Raw genomic sequence first — 25,033 nt, 5'->3', positions numbered from 1 at the left:
CTAAGAACTGGCTTGGGATGCCAGAGGGCCCCGGTTCGGATCCCACATATGAGGGCCAGTGACACTGCCCTCTACAGCTAAGATGCTGAACAACAGCTCAACCTGGAGCTGGGCTGCCATGAGTCGCCGGCGATGGCGTAGGCTGCAGTCCCTGTGGCAGTGGGTTGCCATAGGCTACTGTGTGTAGCCAGCAGCCAGCGTGAGCGGCCAGCAGCCGCAGTGAGCGGCCGTCCAGAAGCCGGCGACTGATCTGCCTTGCCCGGGAAGAGCGCAATGATGGTGCCAACTTGGGCCAGTGAAGCAACGTCCTCCACAACTAGACTGAAGAACAAAATGACAGCAACTTGTCTGTTCCCCTTCCCCCAATTCCCCAGTTCTTTTCCCATCCCCCCAATTCCCCAATAAAAATCTTTTAAAAAACCCCCACATCTTCCAAAACATTGGCGAAAACTCACATCTTCACCCAGGCTCTAATAAGTAAAAAAGACAGAGGTGAGAACTCAGGCTCAGGGGTGAGCCCAATGGTCTTGCCCAAATGTTTCTTATCGGCAGTTCTCGAGAAAACATACCAGTGGCAACACGAAGCCAAAACTGTGCTCTTTTGGAGAGAGAGGGCACCAGAGTTCCAACATAGTAATCGTCATTATTTGACAAAGGTTAGGAGACGGAGACCGCGTCGTCTGCTAAGCATGAGGTGTTAAAACTCATTTCGGAAGGGATAATTTCTTGAAGCCACCACGCTGCTAACATGAAAGCCTGTGTGACAACCGCTGACCATCTTTCTTCGGTTCCATGTGGGAAAGAAGGCTGCATGAAATCTGATGTGAACATTCCCCGAAAAGGCAATTTACCACATGCGGGGGGACCATTTTATTCTCAAGAGGAGATGCACCGCACGGACACACCACCCACACAATGGGGCTGACAGTATCCGGCGTCCTCATTAACGACTTCAGGACAGCTGCCAGGGCCTGACCGTGACAAAGGAGGCGGAAATCTGATCAGCGAGGCTGGTCGTGAGGCGGGCGGGAAGGTCCTTCCAGAAACGATGCTCCTCAATACTGTTGCAAGATGCCCTGCTGTTGTCCAGTTCACCCCGGGTCAGAGGCTGCGCCAGCAGCCGGAGAACCTGCGCGATGTGCTCTGGACAGAAGACAGGCTGCAGAGTTTGTGCTGATTCCGGCAAGGAAGAGCCCGGCGTAGCCACCATCTCAGAAAATAGTTTTGAGAGAGAGAGAGAGAGAGAAAAGAGGGAATATTAAACATGACCCCCTGCGCTGATTCCCCACGACAGGCACTGTGAATTCTGACCCAAGGGGCGTTCTCAGTGCAATAAACAGACTGAGACGCTGCCGACGAGACTTGCGAGTCCAACTCGCTGCAGTCGTATCTTTGCAGGCACGGAGGCCGCACGCTGAATTTTTTCTTGCTGTGTGAAGAATGCGACAGGATATATAAGTGTGTCCTTGGTTCTTAGGAATTTGTGGGGCTCCCTGGCTCTGCCTCTCTCTCCCCCGCTTTCTGGATTAACACTGTCCTTTTCCTTTGGGCTGAATTGGCTGATTTGATCGTGGCATCCCTGAACTTTTCTCTCGTGTCTCGGCAGGCGACATCTTTGTTTCCCGGACTGGCACTCAGCAGCGGGCACCTTGCATAAATCCTGATTAGGTGGGTGCGTGAATAAAGGCATTACCTACACTTTTCCTGTTCCCCTTGGGTCTTTCGGGTGTGTACTGCCTTTATTGGATTTCACCGCCTTGTCTTTCGCATTCTTTCTGGACCCGCATCGCTGGTTTTTCCCATTTTTTTCCCCAAAACACCAACAATCACATTCCTAGATTGCCGATGACAAAGGCCGAGCTGCTGCGTCCCAGGGAACAGTTACAATGCCTTTTGCCAAGTGCCAGGAAACCAAAGGAAGCTACTGAGACAGGAGCGTGGCAATAATGGCTTAGCCAGTGACTGCGGATGAAAACTCCTGGAGGTGATATCAGTCAATGCCGTCCGTATAAACGAGGTTGGAAAAACAGCTGTAAAAACTTTGGAGCCAGAAGACTTACTCTGAGTCCCTAGCAAAGAAACATAGATATTGTCACGCACTGGAATTTTTTTTTTCAAACTATACTCAGAACTTGTGGCATGGAAACAATCGCTTCCAAACCTTTCTGCTCTCAATTACTGCAGTGACAAGCAGACTTCAGAGCTCGCTGCCTGCTTCCATCACGGACTGCAGCTTGGTGTCTGGCTTTTCCTTAGAAGCACGTCACCGCCCAGGTTTGCACACACTGAGCCGTTTGCACTGGCTCGCACTTTCATTTCCTGCTTCTGCGTGGAGGCAGTCAAGGTTTATTCAGTCTCTGGTGAGCCTTCTGTCTGAAGCTGACTTGAACACCGGCCGTGGTGAAGCCGCTCGTGGTGAAGCTGCACTGAACACACTTGCACCGGAAACGACGTGTCTCCCTCGGTCTGAACGCTCCAGGGTCCGACCTGGGATCTGAATGCTGCCATGGGGCAGACGAAACGGTGCAATGTATGCACACATCCAACCTGGACGCTTGCTGACGCCCTAGCTCTATTTGGGGGGTTAAGCAAGTTAAGCCTTATACAAAGGCTTTTGTATAAGGTGGACACCACCGTGACGTGGGGCTGGCTGGCTTTGTCCCTCACGTGTGATGTGGCCGAGGGCCCCCTGCACCTGTACGTGGCTTTTCCTCCTGCTGTGCACCGCAGCTGCCTTTTGATTTTCTGCTTCACAGAGGGTGCATCACGGGTCCTGGCCATGGCGTTAAGTTTTTATGTGACCCTGGCACCTGGGGATGTAGAATTTTCTAGCTCTGAGCTCTTCTGGCCCTGTTTCTACAGAGCTGTTAGGACGGTCAAGGGGGCTGGTCCCAAATTGGGCTCTTTTGGTTGACTTGTGAAAAGTACAGTTGCTTAACGTCCCTTGTTTGTGCATTTCTGCTCAACGCTTTCGACGCTGATTTTCAAAGCAGGTTTGACTCAGGTTTCCACAGCGTGCTGATGTACGGCTCTGTGTTTTAGGCGGGAAATTCTGAAGGACAGCCCCACTCCTTGTCCTAATCCTCAGATGGCCCCCGCCCTCCTGGGCCTCCCGGAGGCAAGTGGACAAGTCAGGACGAGGGGAGACAAGCCGTCTTGGAGCAAGAGCGTCAATTAAGTGCTAAGCCACTTACACATCCTTCGGGATGTAACCCAGCAGGGGCGGTGGCGCGTTTGGGTTTCTACGTCACATACTTTAACATGGTGTGACGTCTTGAACACATGTGTGGGACCTACCATGAAAACGTGTGTGTGTGTGTGTGTGCGCGCGCGCGTGCACGCACTGTGACCAGACATGGACCGGGCAGGCTGAGTTCCTGCGTAATATTTGACGTGAAACGTAAGGAAGGCTCCGTTGGACGCGCAGCACTGAATGCTCACTCTTTTCTCCGGGCTGGTAGCCCGTCGTGGTTGGACAGACTCAGGTCAGGCTGCCTGAGACCGAGGCCACCATGAAGTGGGGCCCATGACATCAGGCAAATCCTGGAACCTCCCTGTGCGCCAGCTGCCTCCACTGTACAACGGGGGCATATATCTACATGGGTATGTGTGTGTAGGTTTAATGTACGTACGTTTTGTACAGAAGATGAGCTGTGCAAACCATGCACGGAGAGAACCACTTCATCAGTGTTAGGGGCTCAGTGTGTTGGTGTTGTTATTAAGGATAGTCTGGTAAAGACCCTGAAGACCACCCCACGGCACCTTCCAGAGTGATACGGCCGCCTGCAGTGGAACTGGCTCCAGCAGACAGCACCTCGGGGAACCTCTGGACCCAGGAGCCCACACACAGCTGCTCCGGGACCCCATGACCCCCGACCATCTTCACACATAGTTCAGGGAAGCGTGCCCTGAGCGAGGCAGCTCCACCTGCTAGCTTTCGACACACCCCGCCCTCTCTCTCCCCAAAAGGCATGTCCACGGTGGCCGAGCCATTGTTTTTTATTCCCAGTGTTGGAAGGTTTCAAACACACAACAAAGCCAAATGCACTTAGGAGTTTTCTGGTCTTGCCTGAAGCTACCACAGTGACTGCCCAAAGGCCGCAATGGATTAATGGATGGGAGAGAGGGTCCATGCTTCTGCTCCTCAAATGCAACTCTGGGTGCTTTTTAAATAACTCAAACGAGGGTCGGCGGGCGCTCACTGCTGAGGGCCACACGGGAGTTATTTTCGGCTTCGTGGGCCATATGGTCTGTGTCCCAGCTCCTCAGCGCGGCTGCTGGAGTGAGAAAGCAGACGCAGACAATGCACGCGCGACCGGGGTGGCAGGGGGCCAATCCAACTGTATTTATGGACACTGAAATTTCCATTTCAAATCCTTTATGTGTGTCCCAGAATATCTCCTTTTGGTTCTCGCCCTCCCCTCCAATCATTTCGATATGCATATAACAACAGCTCTTCGCTGGTGTGGAAGGACCCCGAAAGCAGCTGCAATATGCAATTAGCCTGTGGCCATGACCGCCTCGGGGACACAATCCATGCTCCTTAGGTCGACATTCCAGGGCGTCCCAGGTTTGTCTCTCCCTGTCACAAGCAAAGTTTCCACCCCTTTGCCTTCACTTATCCAAACCTTGTCATCGAAGGGCTGGCTGAAGACCCGTGTCTGCTGTGAAGCCTGCCCAGCTCCCGCGAGCCCTTTCTGTCTCATTTCTAAACACCCAGCGGTCACCCAGTGTGGTACAGGCCGCCCCCTTTATAAGGGCAATTGTTTGACCTCTCTAAGTCTCTGTTCCCTTGTCTGTACCGTTGTCGCCATAATATATACCTGATAAGATTGCTATAGTGAGAATGAAAGACAGACAAGACATTGACAACACTCACTACGGTTTTCGCAGGAAGTAGAAACAGAAAATGGAACTACGACAGCGATGACGAGTTGTAAGCCTACGCGGTGACATCGGTTGGTTACTGAGCTTAGTAAGCTTACACTGTCCCTACCCTACCACGCTGAATGTGACTGTGGTTACAGGAAATGTGAATACCCCTTCCAGATAAAAGGGGTTCTAAGTCCCCAAACACGTCTCCTTCTCAAACTACGCCTTCAGGTTTTTGTGGGGGAATGGAGATGCCAAAGTCTATGTTTCCTTAGAGCAGTGGCTGATGAATAGGGTTATTGTGCCCTCCAGGGCACATGTGGCAATGACTGAAGGCATTTTTGGTTGTCACAACTGGGGGAGGGCGTGCTACTGGCATCTAGTCCATAGACACCAGAGATGCTGTTACACATCCTACAATGCACAGCACAGCCCCCCACACTAAAGAATTACCTGACCCCAAAGGACAATATAAACATGGTTAAGATATCATGTCCTAGAAGAGAAAGAGAAATAGAGAAAGGGGGTGGAGAGAGAGCGAGCGAGAGAGAGAGAGAGAGAGAGAAAGAGAGAGAGACAGAGAGAGAGAGAAAGACAGTGAGAGAGAGAGAGAGACAGAGAGAGAGAGAGAAAGAGAGAGAGAGAAAGAGAGACAGACAGAGAGAGAGACAGAGAGAGAGAAAGACAGAGAGAGACAGAGAGAGAGAAAGACAGAGAGAGACAGAGAGAGAGAAAGAGAGAGAGAGAGACAGAGAGAGAGAGAGAGAAAGAGAGAGAGAGAGAGAGACTCTAAAATGCATACCCTGTCATTAAGTCCACTTTTCAGACAATGACGTTGCTTTTTCTTCTTAAATGACTGCCCCCAAAGGGACTCTGCTTTCTCTTTTTAAAGAGGGGCCTGCTCATTACCGACAGAAGGATATTACACCAGATGCCCAAGTGTTTTAAAATTGCACCATAAGGGTGGGTACGGGAATCCCCAACACAGGGGACTGGCTGTCAGCAGCTGAACAACCACTCCTAGGGGTGCAGCGGTCTGCCTCTCATGGTAAGAGATGATGTGAGATCCGTACAGATGAAAACCACCCCCTAGACATAACTGGGGCTGCGAAACCAGGACACACCTTGACTTAACATGATCATAAAAACATTCAAGCAAACACCGTCGCGGGCAGAAGCCACATCACTGAGCAATGAACCGTCTTGAAGGCCATGATTGAAATACATTTCCTATCAGCGGGCCACCCACAGGCGAGAGCATGGACATCGGCTCAGAGCCACGTCTCCGGTTGCCACCTTGTCGGCGTGGTGGTTTAAAACTGTGTCACCACTTAACTTTTCATGGGCCTGTCTTATCTCTCCTACTCGACTGTAAAGTAATTTGAAGAAAAAACACAGGCCTCACCCTTAACTGTATGCCTTATGGTCGAATCTGTTTAATAACATGCTCGATAATAATAACCGTCCACTCCTCTGAAAAGAAGCAACGGTTTTCCTGATAGTCTCGCTGTAATGAAACCTTCAAAGCCACCGGATGCGATGCCTCCCTCTGTCTCCATATCTCTATCTAACTCTAAGAGGTGATGTATCGCTACAGAGACCCCGAGCTGGGCAGAGAGGGGCCGGTGCAATAGAACAAACACTTGGTTTCAGACTTTTAGACATCGCTAGGCAAAGGGGGCTGGTACTGTGGAGAGCGAGAACGGAACGGATGCTACGAATAGTTTTTTCTGACCGTTGCATTTTATAATGGGTAAAGTGACACCTCAAAAGTTAAATTAGATGCCTACATCGCTTGTGAGCTAATCCTGGAAGTCAGTCTCAGGGTCCCCAGTTCAGCTCTGTTCCCTTGGACCAGGGTCTCGCGACCTCCACACGACTCACACTTGGAGCTGGGTGGCTCTCAGTAATGAGGGAGGTCCCGTGCTCTGTAGGGGACTCAGCAATGTCCCTGGCCCCCACCCAGCAGGTGACAGGGGCGCCCCTCCTCCCAGGTGTGACGACCCAAATCGCCGTAGACATTGCCACGTGTCCACTGAGCAGCAAAATCGCAACTGCTTCAGAATCTCTGCCCCAAATCTATCTTCCTGTGACTTCAACAGTTTAAAAATACTTCCAAACTAGGTGACACGTGTTAGCACTGTTCCGTTTCTGAAAACCGAAGGTTCTGGCAAATGAGCACAGTCTTCCTACAGCTAAGAAATGCCATGTTGCCTTCTTTTCAAATGCATTCCCTGCGTATTTCTTCAGCAGTACCTCTGTCTAAAGCTTTCCTAGCATCCTGTCCCTCCCTCGAGACTCAATGGCCTCGTCTCTTTACAGTTTGCTCTTTGCACAGTCAGTATCTCAGTGGCATGTCGACCGAGTGATAAGGGAAGGACCTACCAGCAAAGGGTCTATTTATACACGGGTGGGTGTAGGCTGCCCCCTCGGGGACGGCTGGCCATGTCTGGACACAGTTTTTGGTTGTCACAGCTGAGTTGGGGGCTCAGGGGTGCTACTGGCATCTGGTGTGTCCAGGGGCCAGGCAAGCCAGTAAACGACCCCCAGGGCATAGGGCGACGTGAACACACGCCAACGAGAGCTGTGCGCCCTCAAATGCCCACAGTGGTGAGGTGAGGAGTCAGGGTGCAGGGGGGCCATGGGCCAGTGCAATCACTCGGGGTCAGCAGCATGCAGAAGGCTTGAACCCCCGGGCCAAGCAGACAAAAGCAAGAGGTCATGTCTCACCCTAGAATGAAAGGGGTGTGCAGCGGACCCAGCCACTCAGAGACGCGGTGACACTGGGCCGAGGGGCTCAGCCAGTGCCAGCCCGGGAAGGGAGGTTATTGGGGACGGGGGACAGTCTGACTTCCTGCTTCTCCGTACCTCACGACCCAGCTGGGGCTCCCCACTGGCCACCCCACCAGCAAGCCAGAAGGACAGACGCCGTCTGGGGGCACCTGTGCAGATCAGCCTGCTGGGGCAGAGCAGCAGTGAGGGATGGAGGGCATGTCCGTAGAGCAAATACACTCCACTTTCCACTGACTCACGCCCGTCCCTGCTGCCGGGGTCGGTCTCACTTCCGATTCCTGGATGCCAGCNCCTGTCCCTCCCTCGAGACTCAATGGCCTCGTCTTTTTACAGTTTGCTCTTTGCACAGTCAGTATCTCAGTGGCATGTCGACCGAGTGACAAGGGAAGGACCTACCAGCAAAGGGTCTATTTATACACGTGTGGGTGTAGGCTGCCCCCTCGGGGACGGCTGGCCATGTCTGGACACAGTTTTTGGTTGTCACAGCTGAGTTGGGAGCTCAGGGGTGCTACTGGCATCTGGTGTCTCCAGGGGCCAGGCAAGCCGGTAAACGACCCCCAGGGCATAGGGCGACGTGAACACACGCCAACGAGAGCTGTACGCCTTCAAATGCCCACAGTGGTGAGGTGAGGAGTCAGGGTGCAGGGGAGCTGTGGGACAGTGCAATCACTCAGGGCCAGCAGCGTGCAGAAGGCTTGAACCCCCGGGCCAAGCAGACAAAAGCAAGAGGTCATGTCTCCCCCTAGAATGAAAGGGGTGTGCAGCGGACCCAGCCACTCTGAGAGACGCGGTGACACTGGGCCGAGGGGCTCAGCCAGTGCCAGCCCGGGAAGGGAGGTCATTGGGGACTGGGGACAGTCTGACTTCCTGCTTCTCTGCACCTCACGGCCCAGCTGGGGTCCCCACTGGCCACCCCACCAGGAAGCCAGGAGGACAGACGCCGTCTGGGGGCACCTGTGCAGATCAGCCTGCTGGGGCAGAGAGCGGGGCAGCAGTGAGGGACGGAGGGCACGTCCGTAGAGCAAATACACTCCACTTTCCACTGACTCACGCCCGTCCCTGCTGCCGGGGTCTGTCTCACTTCCGATTCCTGGATGCCAGCATCGCCGGTCACTGCTGTGGGGGCCCCACGGCCAACGCCCACCCCAGACTCCTTAAAGAAATCCATCCCTGAACCCTTTCTTCACTCCACTTCTTGGCCAGCCTTCCGCTTAAAAGCGGTTCCTAACATTTTTCGGCAAACTGTGCTTGACATCCCTGAAAGAGCCGAGTTGAACGGTCACAGCAGCAGTGACGTGGATGCTGACTGCTAAAACTGTCTTTCTTGGGAAAAGTATGGGATGTGAAGAGAGAGGGCTTGGACGTGTCACAGCTCTGACAGGGGCTGCCGTTTTCATTTGTCACATGTCCTGGTTGAGTGACCATAAGTTGCCTACTTCTGAGATGCACTCAGGGGCCAAATTCGGGTGATGCTACTGACTGGCCGACACGTGGCAGACACGATCCGAAGAGATCTGTACTGCAGGCAGCCCGGACACCACAACACAGAGAAGGGCATAAGATGGACTGTTTTCACAGTTATAATGAAAAGGGGGCGGGGGGAAAGATGTACATGAAGGTTCTTACGCTGTAAGGCACAGTAATGATATTTACTATTGTAACACACTTAGACCCAATATCTAAGGCGGAATGGAGTACCTCGAAACCGTTTTCAGCAATAACCTTAGCAATGTCCCCTCTGATTCTATTAAATGGGCCATGATGCCCTCAGATTATTCTAAAGTGTTTTCTTCTCATCCACCATGAGGAGGCAACCTCTGCATTCTCCGACATAATGTATTCCGTCCCTGAAGGCTGGAATGGTGGCCTTCTCGCTACCTGTCCCCGGCCCCTTCCCCAGGACCCTTCAAAGACCTCCATGCCACGTGCATTACCATCCAGTGCCTCTGGGGCACAAGGTGTCACTTCTGTGACAATAAGGCAGGTTGGAGAGGCCTGCAGCTCACCGGGACGACCGAGCATCCAGAGAGCGTCTCTGACCAGGTAGCCCTCTCCGCTTCCAACCATGGGGCAGCTGACACCTGACACCAGTGGGCACAGCTTTTCCGTAGCTTAGGGGAGGGTTTGCAGCACAGCTCCCAGGGACAGGGAGCCGCCAGAGACAGAAACCAGATGAAGGGAAGAAAAGGTGATAAAGACATGAGGATGAAGTCGCCCCTGTGACTGCGCGGAGAATTGCTTTGCGCTTAGAGAAATGGTGAGAATCGAAATCCGCGTATGTGTTCCGGGCAGAGTCCCCAAGGGAGCACGGCTCTTGGCAACGCCAGCTCCTGCTGGACGACATTCGGAGCGCTGCTGGATGCTTCTGGGGAAGGGACCTGTGAGGCACGAGTGAGGGGCTGACCTGAGGCAGGAGTGGAGGCTGGGAAGGACCTGAGACGGCCGGGAAGGGGCCTCAACACGCAGAGGGGCTGGTGGCATAAATGACGCTGAGAGCAGGGCACAGTGATCCCAGTCCAATTCCAGGTGGGAAAAAACAAAACCCAACCACAGCCTGTTCCCAAAGAGTTAGATGGCCGCCCACTTAGAAGCTGTGAGGACCTCAGACAGCGCAAACACCACCAGTCGCTTCCATCACAGGGCAAATGCAACGGCCTAACCCACGTGGCAGGTGGGGCTGTGATTAGATGGACCAGCTCCTAACTGCTTGTCTGTTCCCCTGGTTGGGCAGGCTGCTCTTTTCCCTGTTATATATTTTTTTTCATCATTTTTCCCAGCTACATTGATATTATAATCCAGGGGTCACTGACATATAACATTGTGTATGTTTAACACGTACAATATATTGTTTGGATGCAAAATAACACCACGAATGAAATAGGACCCCAACATTACAACTGCTCACAAAACATAAGCTCAAAATGAATGAAAGACTTATACATAAGACCTAAAACCATAAAACTCCTAGAAAACACACACACACACACACACACACACACACACACACACACGGGAAACGTTCCCAACATTGGTGTTAACAGTGATGTCCTGGATAGAACACCAAAAACACAGGCAGCAAAAGCCAGAAATAAAGGCGTGAGACCACATCCAACTGAAAAGTTTCAGCCTAGTGAAAGAAACCATCGACAGAATGAAAAGGCAACCTATGCAATGGGAAAAGATATTCGCAAATCGTATATCTGATAAGAGGCTGATAACCAAAATACATAAAGAACTCAAACAACTCAATAGCATAAACAAACAAACTAAAAAGCAACCCAATTAAAACAGTGGGCAGAGATCTGGAGTAGACAGTTTTCCACAGAAGGCAGCCAGGTGGCCACCAAGTACCTGGGAAGGTGTTCAGCATCACTGGTCCGCAGAGAAATGCACGCCAGACTACCGTGAGCCATCCCTTCCCCCATCAGGATGGCGTCCAGGATGGTGTCTTTGCACCTGCCTGGATGTGCTAAGCGCTCCTGGTTTCCTGGCTCCCTGGACCACAGCCCTCTCCCTCTAGCTGTTCGGTACCCTGGTGCCCTCACTTTACTGGTCTCGACTCAAACTTCACTTCCTTATGGAGTCACTCTCCGCTCCACCCTCAGCTCTGCTCATCACCCTGGTGCTTTACAGGTTGTATCCTTCCATCGGCACTCAACATACTGTATCCTTTGCACAGCACTTGACACATTGTATCCTTTGCAAGGCACTGGAGGCATTGCAGCCTTCACATGGCACTTGACACATTGTATCCTTCACATGGCACTCAACACATTGTATCCTTCACATGGCGCTCGACACATTGTATCATTCACGCCACACTTGACGCATTGTATCCTTCACACGACACACTGTATCACTCACATGGCACTTGACACATTGTATCCTTTGCAATGCACTCGACACATTGTATCCTCCACACTGCACTCGAGGTAACCAGACAACTGTGTATTTATTGTGTGTCAATCACCATGGAAACAGCATGAGGCCAGACCTGTTTTGTTCATGGCCACAATCCCGGAAGAGAGTTCCAGCTGACCCACAGTAAGGAAAAGCCATTACGTGGATGGAGCAGGCCTGGAACAAGGCCAACTCCAGGATAACCTCACCAAGGGAAGGAGAGGAAAACTGGAGACACAAGTGCAGCTGTGGCCACGTGGCTGGCAGATGTGAGGCAGGGAAGTCTCTCTCCGGAAGACAGGGATGGTGAGCAGGTGCAGAGTACCGGCTCCATCAGAAAACGGGGCTTAAGGACGAGCTAAGCAGGATGTGGAGAAGCGGCCTAAGTGTTTGGGCAGCTACTGTCCCATGTCTTGTTTCCACGCTCCATGGGAGTGGGGACTCCGGCCCATGTGCCCGTCTCCCCAGGGGCTGGTTCAGGCTTTCCTGCTGTCAGACATTTGGACAGAGGGTGTAAGGTGTCACTGGGGGCCCTCGTGGCCAGCGGTCTCCAGCTCTGAGGCACGCGGTCACCATGCCAGGGCCACCCAGGACGACACAGCCATGGTCACAGGTGCATGCCCAGACAGGCTGCTTCTTTGATTCCAGCAAAGGGCAAGTTCTGGGTGCCAAACAGCCTATGTCCTGCACACAGCTGGCATAGGGTTCCCCGGGGGCAGAGACAGATGACAGCTGAGCACTTCTCACATGTCCCATTCTATGTGGGAGCCTTTGTAGTCCGAAATGTTAAAAATGATGCACAGCCCGTGAAGGGACAGCCCACTAGACCACCCTCTCTTCCGATGGGCACTCAAGTTCAGAGCTGCCCAAGACCACCCTCACGGCCAACAGTTCTCCAGAAAGAAGCCCAGAAGTCATTGAAAGTTGGTACACTCAGTTACACTGAATTCCAGCTAAGGGGTACAGATGAAAAGCAGCCAAGGTCACACGTGCAGAGGATGGAGTGTGGGAAAGTCCCAAATGCAGAACTGCTCACTGTCCCCTCCTGGGGCGGGGAGTGGGGGCTTGGACAGTATTAACTCCTCCTGGAGATGACGTGTGGCAAAACGGGTGGAGGACTGCATGCTGGGGGGAACACCCCAAGCCTTCACGTCCACCTTTATGGGGCTCCATCCCATTAGCATAATAATAAGTCGCTTGTCCGAGTGCGGAGCTCGGTCACTAGCGCCTCCGAATGCTCAGTGACACTGCCTGACCCAACCTCACGATACCCTGTCCCGGAAACAATTACGGCCCACAGCTTTATATCCGTCACTGTCTCGGCGAACGTTTGCTGATAGAGTTTGCAAAATGTTTCCATAATGCTCCCTGAATACCATAAACACCTTGCTATGTCAATAAATCATTTCCGCATCATAATTTACAACACGAATGGATCAGAATTAATTTTGCCAAGGCGCTAGGGTTGTAAGTTGTTCCCTATCTTTCATCTTTATAAGTGATACTTCGGCAAATGTCCAGGGGCTTATTTTTTTTAGACAAACCGTGAATAATTGCAAGAAATGGAATGAGTGGGTAAAAGCAGATGACATATTTATGTATTTCTTAGATTATTAGAAACTCGTTCCTTTTACCCCTGGAACAACAATACAGGTATGTCTCTGATTTGGATCAATGAAACAAGCATTTATATGTATTAGATAACATACATTTAAAATGTGTAAAACGTGTTAGATTTACAAAGTTTACTAAGTTATCAAAAAAAAACCAAAAACCAGCACTGTAAAAATCCTATAGATTTTCATAAAGCAAACACTGTTGGAAATGTTTTAAATTTTCCAGATCCTCTTTTGAGAAACGACCTTCCTCCTCCTAATAATCAGGGCACCTTAATAATAACCTCTTTAGAAATGTGGCAATAGGTTATTGAGACAATTATGTAAAATCTCTCTTGTATAAAACACTGATTTTCCGATTTTGAAAAGAGCTTTCTTTTCCATCTCATGCCCTCCAATCCTCCATCAGAAACTTTCTCGAAAGTACTTTGCCAAAAAATATTCACTATGTCTGTTCACATGGGCTATCTCCAGATTACTCTAGGTTTGAGATCCCTTCATGGGGGGACAGAATTTCAAGTGTGCAGGGTGGCACTCGGACGTTACAGAAAACATATTTCAAAAGCAGTGAGCCCCCTCATTTCAAATGCTGTCACTTGGGGCCTAAGTATGTTCCTAAGAGCATTAGTTTTATTTCCTCCTCCTTGTATCCAAGTCATATGTACAAGTCATAAGAGCGAGGTGCTTTCAAATATTCCTGAAGGTTCCCTCCCCGCCAGGGGTGCAGTTCTCATCAGGAGAAAAACAAGGTAGCTACACCCAGGACATAGCACACTCAGGGCCCATAAACTAAAGCAGGCTAAAAAGAAAGAGGGACCGTGGAGCAGTGCTGCTTTCATGCTTAGCGTCTGTAACCTGCAGACAGAACCTCCGTCCTGCACACGGAACGGCCAGAAGCCTCCAGCGGTGACAGAATAGATTCCCCCAGGGAAACACTCCATTTCTTTTTTGGGGTGCAGCTGGCCGAAGGACTGTCTCTGAATAGCATCTCTTTAGTCTCATAGAGGGACCTGCAGGTTTTATTCTCCATGCCCTGCAGGGTCCGTTTCCAATGTTGTCCATTTGCGTGCAATGGCGTGGCAGAAGTGGCCGCCATCTAAGACAAGCTGGTTCACACAGCTGCAGGCAAGCATACGGGTCCAAGTGCGTCCTGCAGTGTTCCGTTCCTTCCTCACTCCCCACCCCCCACCCCGTCCTTCCTTGCTTCCTCGCCTGACTCTCCTGGACCAAAGACAAGCACCTGCATGGAGATGATTCTCCAAGAGCCACGTGAAGAGTGTCTCCCAGTACTTTGGGGCTACCGTCACCCCGGCACTCCCATCTTTCCTGGATAGGAAGACGACTGCTTTCCTACAACTTGCTCACAATCTGGTGTTTTTTTTCCTCATCGGAATACAAAATTATCTATTACACATCTGTAAACACAACTCAATGCACACAACGTAATTCCATAAATCACAAAGAATGCTCGGTTCCTATCCACATAGGTGGCATAGCTTCCCAGGATTACGTTTTTGTTTTTGTGTTTTTTTTGCCTCAGGCGTGTCTCATTCCAATGAAATCCCTTTAACTATGTCAGGACTATTTTCAGACAATACCAGACAACTATTTCTGGATTGCCATTTCTAAACAGGGCTCTTTGAAGGGCTGGTTGGGATGTCTTTCTAAACTCTGTTTTCGTGTGTCCAACTCATATATACATGGTAGGCTTTCAGTCATTATAAAAAACTGAGTACTGATATATTTTCGATGCTATTTTGTTTCACTTTTTTTTTTTTTTTGGCGTGTTGAAGTAATGAGCGTGTCTTGGTCCTTAGCGCGATATACCTCCATGTGTATTTGTGAAAAGTCCCAGGAGGAGTTTTTTTTTAATTGATTGGTGAAGGCGCCCCGTTCCCACACACGCGCACACTTCTCCACACACAGCCGCTTAAACAGATGCTTCACTGATGACTGACCTTAGAGAAAGGAGAGAAAGAGGAATGGAGGAGGGGACGGAGGGAGGATGACAGAAGGGCAGAAGTGAAGGAGCTGGCTGTGTAATGATAAGGAAACAGAATTACCTGGACCCACTTGATAATATCGCGCCTCCCCCCTTTGCCCACGTGCATTAGTCTTGTCTGCTGAATACGTTTCAAGACCCTTGAAAGCAGAGACGCTCGCTGGCGTAATTGCTAACCCTACCTCACAACAAAAGAGGCACTCGGTTAAGTATGTGATTAAATGGCTCTGTTTCAACGAGAGACATTCAAAATCTTCTCAGTGGATAACTCTGACGCTGCTACTTTGTCCATAAAAGCATCTCTTTGTTAAAGGATGATGGCCCCGGGTTTTAATATGCGGCTTTACTTGATATTCCTAATCTCTGGGGCAGAGATTATTCTTGCCACTTCACAGAAAAGGAAAGGGTAGTTCAAGAGACTTTTCATAGCTGAGCCCAGGCCATCCAGCAAGTGTTCTCAAGAGCCTGGGTTTTAACCCATTTGAACTGGGAACCAAAGAACGGGCCTCTGCGTCTCTCATGCTCATGCATTCTGCTAAATGGCCCAACTGGCCGAGCGTCTCCCAGGACTCAGACACCTGCCTGCACACTGCGGGATCCCCGCTGCGTTCGTGCGGATAGAGCGAACCAGCATATCCATCCATGCAACCATCCATCCATCCATCCATCCATCCATCATCCATCCATCCATCCATCCATCCATCATCCATCCATCCATCCATCCATCCATCATCCATCCATCCATCCATCCATCCACCCATCCATCCATCCATCATCCATCCATCCATCCCATCCATGTATCTAATATATCTTATCTAATCTATCTATCATCTATCTATCCATCCATCCTATCCATGTATCTAATATATGTTATCTAATCTCTCTATCCATCTACCTATTTATCTATGCATTCTATCTATCTATCCATCTATCAGTCATCTATCTTATCTATCTACATATCATCTATCTTATCTATCATCTATCTGCCTATCTATCATCTATTATCATGTATCTATCAGTCATCTATTACATCTAATTTATATTTACATATGTTCACTTATACATATCCTTTTTTATATTATGTTATATATCCTTTACATATTTAAAGTATATATTATATACTATATAACATATTACATATTATAGGAAATAATATGTAATAATATGCCACATATTATAATACATTTATATACTACAGTTCCACACCCTTCCTATTATAGAGGACATATTATCATATATGACGACAATTTGGTTCCCACAATTAGGGACAGTTGAGACATCCCCAACGTGCCCTGTAAGCGGGGGGCCCAGGAAAGCCGGTGTGAAGACGTGACACCCCGGGGAGCCCATGCTCTCAGATGCACCCTGAGGGGAGGCAAAGACCACACCCCAGCTCCACCAGTCCCCCAAATTCTTCCCCCACTTCCCGTTCTCGTCAGGCCCTCGACAGATCGGACGTGGCCCACCCCCACTGGAAACGCCATCGGCTTCACTCAGTCTTCTGACTCAAAGGCTAGTCCCATCTGGAAACGCTTCTCGATCCAGTGCGTTAACATGTAAAATTAACCAGCACACACTCATGTATATGCATTTCCACCTGGTCATCCATCTGGCCAAGTATTTTCCTGGCTCATACACACACACACACACACACACACACACACACACACACACAGAGAGAGAGAGAGAGAGAGAGAGAGAGAGAGAAGAGAGAGAGAGAGAGAGAGAGAGAGGGCGGGCTATCATGGAAAATCGCATCGGCAAGTTTGGGACTCGGGTCTTGCCCGTCAAACAGTTCTTATGATGTGCAGGTCGTGCTGAACCTGACTATGACACAGTCTGTGTCCTGTCCCCCCAAACCATCCAGACTTTTTCCTTCCCCTCTTCTTTCACATCCCCAGATTTCACTGCAATTAAGAGCAGTCATAGGCAGGCCGGCCGAGTGGCTCAGTTGGTTAAGAGTTGGCTTGGGAGTGAGAGCTCTGAGCAGCAGGGCCGCCGGTTCGGATCCCAGATGAGGGCCAGTGACGCTGCGCCCTCTACAGCTAAGATGGTGAACAACAGCTCGACCTGGAGCTGGGCTGCTATGAGTCGCTGTCCAATGGCCGGCAACCAACTGCCTCACCCGGAAAGAGTGCGATGATAATACCAACATGGGCCAATGAAGCGACGTCCTCCACAACTAGACTGAAGAACAAAAGGACAGCAACTTGTCCGTTCCCCTTCCCTGATTCCCTAATGCTGTTCCCTCTCCCAACTCCCCAATAAAATCTTAAAAAAAAAAGAGTAGTCATAGAAATGGATTTACATAATGCAATATAAACAAACCCATAAAAATGAGTTGATTCTCCAGTTTACTAAGTTTACCAAAAGGGTAAGAGTCAGTATGTGTCTCTGAGCTTGTTTTGCTCCTTTGCCCATTTCTTCCTTTTTTGGGATGTGGCTGTGATGTCCAGAAGCACAGCAGCCATTGTGTGACCACAAGGCCAACAGACACATGACACAGATGTCCGAGCAGAAGGACAGGCAAAGCTGGGGCTGCCGATGACGTGTGAGGGCTGCTGAGCCAACCCTGCAAATCCATAACCTTGTTCACCAATATAGCTAGTGTTCTGATTAGATTTTAACATCTTTTATTGAAAAGCTTGTTTACTTTGAAGAAACTGTACTGTGTAAGCTCACTTCAACGGTTAGCATTATTGTCATCAATTGCTTTCACTTAATGGTAACAGAAACACATTGATAAAACAATTCACGAAATTATCGCTTCTATGACTAGGCAGAGTTTTTCCAGGAAAAATAAAAACGAAGATCAACATTCATAAAAAAACACAGAACATTTCATTCTTTCTGTGTTTGTAGAAAACATGCATAGAAATACCTTTTAAAAATGCAGGAGACAAACAAAAATGCCATGAATGTTTTTCTTCTTACATTTTATTTACAGCACTTTGAATATGATTTTCAATTAAAAACTTCCTACATTTTGTAGTCAAATTAGCATGTTTGAAAACACCAAGTTACTAAACAAATCGCAAAACAGTAAGAGAAATCGATAAAAACAAAAACTCTAAAAATAAAGAAGGTGGCCGGCCGAGTGGCGCGATGGTTAAGAGCTGGCTTGGGACACCAGAGGGCCCCGGTTCGGATCCCACATATGAGGGCCAGTGACACTGCCCTCCACAGCTAAGATGCTGAACAACAGCTCAACCTGGAGCTGGGCTGCCGTGAGTCGCCAGCGACGGCGTAGGCTGCAGCCCCTGTGGCAGTGGGCTGCCATGGGCTACCGTGTGTGGCCAGCAGCCAGCGTGAGCGGCCAGCAGCCACCGTGAGCGGCCGTCCAGAGGCCGGCGACTGATCTGCCTCACCCGGGAAGAGCGCAATGATGGTGCCAACTTGGGCCAGTGAAGCAACGTCCTCCACAACTAGACTGAAGAACAAAAAAACGACAGCAACTTGTCTGTTCCCCTTCCCCCAATTCCCCAGCGCTGTTCCCATCCCCCCAATTCCCCAATAAAAATCTTTAAAAGTAAATAAAATAAAATAAAAATAAAGTAGGGAAGGTGTACGATGAAAACGAGCCTTGTGGATTTCTGACTTAAAATTCTTATTTATTCTAAACTAACACACATTGCTTCAGCTTTCTGTGTGTCCAGCCTGTGTAATGATTGAAGTGAGTGGTTCCATGTGAATCACTGGGAAATAGAACTTAATGATTTTACTCGTGAAGAACTCTTGGAAGGGGTTACGATTGCAATAATAAAAAAGTCACCTGAGGGCAGCCGGGTGGCTCAGTTGGTTAGAGCGCATGCTCTGAGCAAGGTTGCCGGTTTGACTCCCACATTGGGAGGGTGGGCTGCGCCCCGCCGCTGCTAAATTGAAAATGGTGACTGGATTTGGAGCTGAGCTGCGCCCTCCACAACTAAGATTGAAGGACAGCAAGTTGACTTGGAGCTGATGGGTCCTGGAAAAGGCACAGTGTTCCCCAATAAAGTTAAGAAAAAAATGTCACCTGACCACGTGTCTTGTGCCCAAGCTGATGAATTGCGAGTATCACCCCAAGCAAGGAAAGGCCCGTGGTATAGTTTCGGTGTTAGGGACACAAACAGAGAGAAGACAAACAGAAGCCCTGCCCCATACGTCAGGTCAGGGACGCCTACGAAATCATTGCTGCAGAGAAACCACAGGCCTCGGGCTAAGACGTGCACCATGACCAGCATCAAAGCTAAACCTCCCCTCCCTAACACCTTCCGTGTTCTAACACGTGTACAAGGGACCCATTCATTATTGATAAGATCCCAGCCTTATCAATCTGCGCTTGTCTCAGCTCTGGTTTCCCATCTCCGTCGCACAGCTCCTTGCAGACGTGCAGCCAACACATGCATACGGAATGAGACAATCCGACATCTAAAAGAAAGGCATAGTGGAAACACAGTGATGCCTTCATGTTCAAGAAAAGCAACAAGCCTCCTGGGACAATGCCATTGGTCAGCCCTTCTCTGGGAAACCACGCCCCTTTCCCTCCCATGGAGTGGACATCCGTGCAGCCCTACTGTGTGGGAGCACACCGGCGGGCAGCCTGCACGGGCAAACCATTTTGTATCTGGTGCTCTTATTTGAATCTCGAGGGACTTACGCCATCCTGACCTTCAAAGCCTCCCTCGCCCCCTCCCCTCACCCTACGCTGCCCACGGAGGCAGACGATTCAGATTCACACGCAAAATGAGCTTTGCCACCCATGTGGTTCACCTCCGTGCTCTCCTTTAATCTGCTCTGTGGAATGAGAACCTTAACACCCAAATGACAATGCCACACAGAAGGCTGATAAAAACAGGGTTCTTTCTGCATCCCTTGAGGCTCACGTGTCTTCAGCTTAACCCAGTGTTTATGCTAATTCTGGTTTCTGAGGGCATGCCCACCGTTCTTTGGAACCCACCCCCCAATGGGCTTGCCCTACAAATGCCCTGGCCACACCTACGGGGTCATACCTTTCACTTTGTAACTGTCATTAGTGTCTCTTCTTCACTAAAACCATTCCCGATGTCTCACTCCAGACCACGTCCTCCTGTTTTCCTACTGTCTCCCTCTAGGACCTGAAGCTTACATTCCTTCTCGGCAAACAGGACCTTCCACCCATTGATCCTACCACCTTTCCTTACATCTCGCTGGAAAGAAACCACACGACACGGGAGCGAGGGTTTCATTGCAACTCAGACGGGTTGCAATGAACCCTTGGGTTCCCCAAGGACGTCTCTGCTGCCGGCTGGCGAGCGTATTACGTGTCTCGGCACCTCTGCTCTTTGTCCACTGCCCTCATCACAAAATTCCTTGAGCGAGTTGTCCACAGTCCTGCGTCCGGTTTCTTTCCGACCCTTTTCTCCTGAATCCACCCCAATCGCTTCGCCACAAGCGCAGTGCTCAGAGCCAACGCTGGTCACGTCTCAGGCCTCTGCTAACTTGACCTCTCCAGGGCCTAGGACACAGCTGGGTGCACTTCCTCCTTTGAAAGTTTCCTTCGCTCTCTGCTATTTGCCTCCTGAATTTCTCCTTCTCCGTCTGATTTCTTGTCTCTCTCCTCTCCTGTCCCTCACAAAAACAAGGGCTGAGTCCTGTACGCATCTCTTTCTATCTCTACTCACCCCTACGTGAGTCATTCAGGCTCCTGGGTTTCAATACCACCTGCGTACTGAAAACGCCCGAATTTGTATCTCCAAACAGACCCCACCCCTGAGTTCCACAAATACCAGGGGGGGGGCAAAAAAATGTATACAAATGGACACCTGGGTCCACGTTGCTCAAGCAGTCGTTGGCCGTCATCAGAAGTGTCTGGACGCTGATGGGAACCAGTTTGAGCACCTCTTGTCATTGCTAACTTGCAGTCACCTTTTGGTATCGGTGTATATTGACTGTGACAATTTTAATACAGTTTTTTCCGTTCTTAAAGTGTGTCTACGTTGTTTCGGCACGCTCCGTATAGCATCACCCCAAATGACACCTTCACTTAGAGAGAACTGACGATGTACCCAAAACGGACGTTGCTCGCATTCCCAAACCCGTGGCTTGTGCAGCTTTCTGCTTGAGTCTACACTTTTCCTCCAGCTGCTCAGCCAGAAAGCTGTCTCTTCACCTCTAGTTCCCCTCTTTCTCCCTACAGCCCTCATCCAACCTACGAGAAAACCCACCAAGACGTACCCCAAATCAAACGACTTCCCCCCGTCGTCCTGACACCACTGAGAGCTTGCCCAGAGTGGTCTGTCATGCTTCAACAGTGACCACGAGCTGCCCGTCCCCATGCCGATGGCCTGCCGCAATGGGGAGACACGCCATGAACCATCTCGGCGCGTACCTCCCACACCTGGCTCCACATCTGTCCAAGGTGAAACCCACAGGCTTTCCTCTGACTCTCAAGGTCATACACCAGGGGCCCATCCTGACCCCTTGGGCGCACGTCATGCCACTCACATGCTCTCCTTTGGGCTTCAGCCCCCATTGCACCGTCGTTGCCCCCCAAACCCCATGTGCACAGAGCCTGCCCGCCCGCTCCTGCTGCGTGCAAGCTGCCCTCCCCCCGACACCCACGTGCCTGACTCCGGTCTTTCCTTTCCGCATCTGCAAATACCCAGCTCAGGGGTTCCTCCCAGACCCCTCGCCTACTATTCCACCCTGGCCTTGACACCCCATATTCCGTCCCGTTATCTGTGCTCCTTGGGACTCATCACCGTGGAACACGCCGTCTATTTGATGCACTCATACTGCCTCCCACTTTAGCAAGTCAGCCTCAGGACGGCGTGGGTTTCGGCCTGCGTGGTTCATGGCGGCGTCCCTCCTGCCACGTAGCCGTTTCGTAACAACGTGTTGAACTAGAGCTGAGGACCAGCGGCAAGCACTGCAGGGGTGCAGGGCAGCTGCACAGGAGGAACACGACCAGGGGATTGAGACGAGTGTCTACACGGCAGGCTTCTTAGGGCCACTGCACTTTTCTTAGCAAATGGGCACGTGAGAAACTGTCGGTGTGAAAGGCGTTCTAACAGATGTGTTCTTTGTAAGCACGCGGGCACTCCAGGCATCTCCCCGGGGGGTGGATTTCATGCACATCCACTTGTCAGCATGGTCCAGAGAGCCAGCCGTGCGGGGTTTCAGCTGGACGCTGGCTGGTAAATATCAGGGTGCTCAAGTAGAAATAGGGAGTACAGCATGTCTCAAAAAACGCAACACAAGTCAACCAAACTACCTCTTGTACAAGCTTCCTGTCATCTCCCTTATGTTCGACGTTCACGTGAGACATCTCTGCGGACGAGTAGACGGTGACAAGGCATCCTTTGCAGTAAGCATCAGCGGGCTCTGTGCTCTAGATTTCATATCTAGACCGTGGGACCCCCACACTTGGATGTAAGAATGCTGGCAGCCACCTGGCTCCCTTTCTTTACGTTTGTCTCCTCTGGTTTGATATTTCTTCTCTTTCTTTCATAGGTGGACCTGCCACGAGCCGAGGAATACATTTCCTAACTTATGCCGCTTCTCCTCGGCAAACCCCGTTTAGGAACAAGTACATTGCAGTGTCCCGTTCAGCCATGTGTCTGTAAGCTTGTGGGGTGACTGGGTTTTGCTCTCTTCCAAAGCCATGTCATCACACAGGAATTTGCTACCAACAATGGAGCCGTTAACCGTAAATTGCAGCGGCATTTCTCCACTTCCTATACAATAACCTCCTTTTGCCACCAACTCGGTCGGAGGCAGGAAAGTCTGCCCTCTGGCCCGGCGTTCCTCGGACAAGTCAGCCTCCGTCACCTCCAGCTGAGAAATGCTCCACCATGTGTAAAACCGTTCCCTTTTTTATAGTAACTGGCACCCTGCTTGTTTGTGTTCTTTTTTTTTTTTTTCCAAAAATGGTCTTTGCCACTGACCACCGACGGATACGAAGAAAATAATTCTTTCTAGCGCCCCTAGCTGTAAAAAGAGCGGCAATGATGCAACCAGGACAAGCGACCCTGTCTTTTTTTCTGAGTTCAGGAAATCACGTGGAGAACTCGGGGACATAATTCCCTCTCTTTGAAGGAAACGCAAGTCCTCATACATGGTCCTGACCCGAGAGAGCTCCCACGGAGAGGGGTGACACTGGCGCTGGGACCCTCAGCGGTCGTACGGCTTAGAATCCTGTGCAGCTATGGCTTTGGTATCAGGTCGCCTCTGCTCTTGTCACTTGGTGGACACCTACAGGCTGGACCGTGTGAGAAATGTTTGGGGGCGGAGCTGACGGGACCAGAAGCCAGGCCCCAGGCTGAAACTGGCCAGGGAGGGGAGGAGAGTTACTAAACGGCGACAGAGGGCATGGCCCCCAGCCCTGAGATGCTTGCTACTGAAAGAAGAGAGATAAGGACTAAGGAGGTGAAGGATGGAGCCCGTGTCACATCTGAAAGCAAAAAACATCTAACGCTGAGGGGATAATTAGGTAGATTTGTTACACACCGTAGGGTGGAACAGTACCGAGCCAACACACTAATGGCTTTTACTATTTCGGTTTCTGTTTCTAATTGCTACGGAGAAAGTCAGCACAAATTAGACAATTTCAGATCTTCCAGGCGGGGAGCCGGGAAGATGAAGGTGGTCAGCTGGAAGCCACGGACGTTTGGGGCTGAGAACAGGACGCATGTTGTGGAGCCCAGAAGCCCTGCCCCACGGTAAACAAGGTAAATAGCCGTCCCTTTCCGCGTCTTCCCTACCTTTCCTGTACGCTCAGGTACAGCCAGTCGGTTATAAAACTCTCTCGCTGAAACACCTTTCATGTTCAAAATGCTGCAGGTATTTCCCTCTTAGGTGGTTTCACGCCCCAATTAGCAAACACGCATCCCTCGCTTATCTCGTTGAAGACCTTGATTGCATCACTTCTTCCTTCCTTACATACATGCTTATGACTACATGCACGTGTGCGCGTGCGTTTGCGTGTGCACCGAATGGAAGAACTTCTCAAATGTTGGTCCCCAAGCCGGCCACTGCTCATTAACTCAGAGGATCAGTCAGAGAGTGAAGGCATCCCGGAAGACCACACGTCCTACAAGAGTCACCTGTGGCTCCACGTTGCACAGGTGACAACAGCAGGCTCACCTGAGCGCCGTCCTCTGTTACATGAAGCACCTGCAGGAGGACAGAGGGTTCCTGTCGGGAGGACCTTCCTCCCAGGATCACACCTGCCAGGCAGAAATCCCGGCCACTCCTCATCGTGCGGGCTGAGGGACATGGATTTCTCTCTTTTCTGCCACCTTTTTGGAAATGCCTGTCTCATCCGTCGACCTGGTTCACCCCCCATCCTTTCATCTCTGCGGAGCTGAGCGCTTGTTCCGCTGGAAACACCACAGGGAGGATCAAACCTCGCAAAAGGAAGCAAGCTACCCTCTTGAGGTCAAGGTTCCCGGGAATTATGTCACTCACTGTAACAACCACCTTCATAAGGCCTTTTTTTTTTCCCCAGCGCGAACCCGACCAAGCTGAGAGGTGCAGAGGTGAACGTGAAACCCTTATGCAAATGCCACATTTTACTTTCAAATTCCTCAGCACAATTATCCATTCTGTCCCAGAAAATCGGTAATAACTAAGAAAGAACAGCAGATAACGGGTAAGCGCTCCGTCAGACCAATTATAATGACTGCTAAAAGTTATCTTTCTGCACACTCGTGCTCAACGCTTCGGTGTTTTTGATTTATGCAAACCGCAGCTTATCTCTCGGCGCCGTCCCTCGTTTTAAGAGATGGGGTGAAATCTTTTACATCTAATGAGGTGGAGGAAACCCAATTTCCTTTCCATGAAGACAAGACCGTTTGGATCCTTACCAGCAACCTTGCCGAAGTGTCGGGGG

At 50.5% G+C, this 25,033-nt stretch overlaps 1 protein-coding gene across 3 annotated transcripts in view; it reads right to left on the bottom strand.

The window, feature by feature from the left end:
- Nucleotides 1–937: 937 nt before the first annotated feature.
- The window catches only part of PUDP (pseudouridine 5'-phosphatase), a 142,324-nt gene continuing 118,228 nt past the window's right edge, over nucleotides 938–25,033 (bottom strand). For all 3 annotated transcript variants that reach the window (XM_019624651.1, XM_019624649.1, XM_019624650.1), the window contains one exon: nucleotides 938–1,210. In XM_019624651.1, the coding sequence (XP_019480196.1) occupies nucleotides 953–1,210 (258 nt within the window). In that variant the 3' untranslated portion in view covers nucleotides 938–952. The remainder of the gene's footprint in view (nucleotides 1,211–25,033) is intronic.

The sequence above is a fragment of the Hipposideros armiger genome, unplaced genomic scaffold (assembly GCF_001890085.2).
Source record: "Hipposideros armiger isolate ML-2016 unplaced genomic scaffold, ASM189008v1 scaffold_598, whole genome shotgun sequence".
In the NCBI taxonomy this organism is placed as follows: Eukaryota; Metazoa; Chordata; class Mammalia; order Chiroptera; family Hipposideridae; genus Hipposideros; species Hipposideros armiger.
This window is presented reverse-complemented; position numbering and strand designations above follow the sequence as displayed.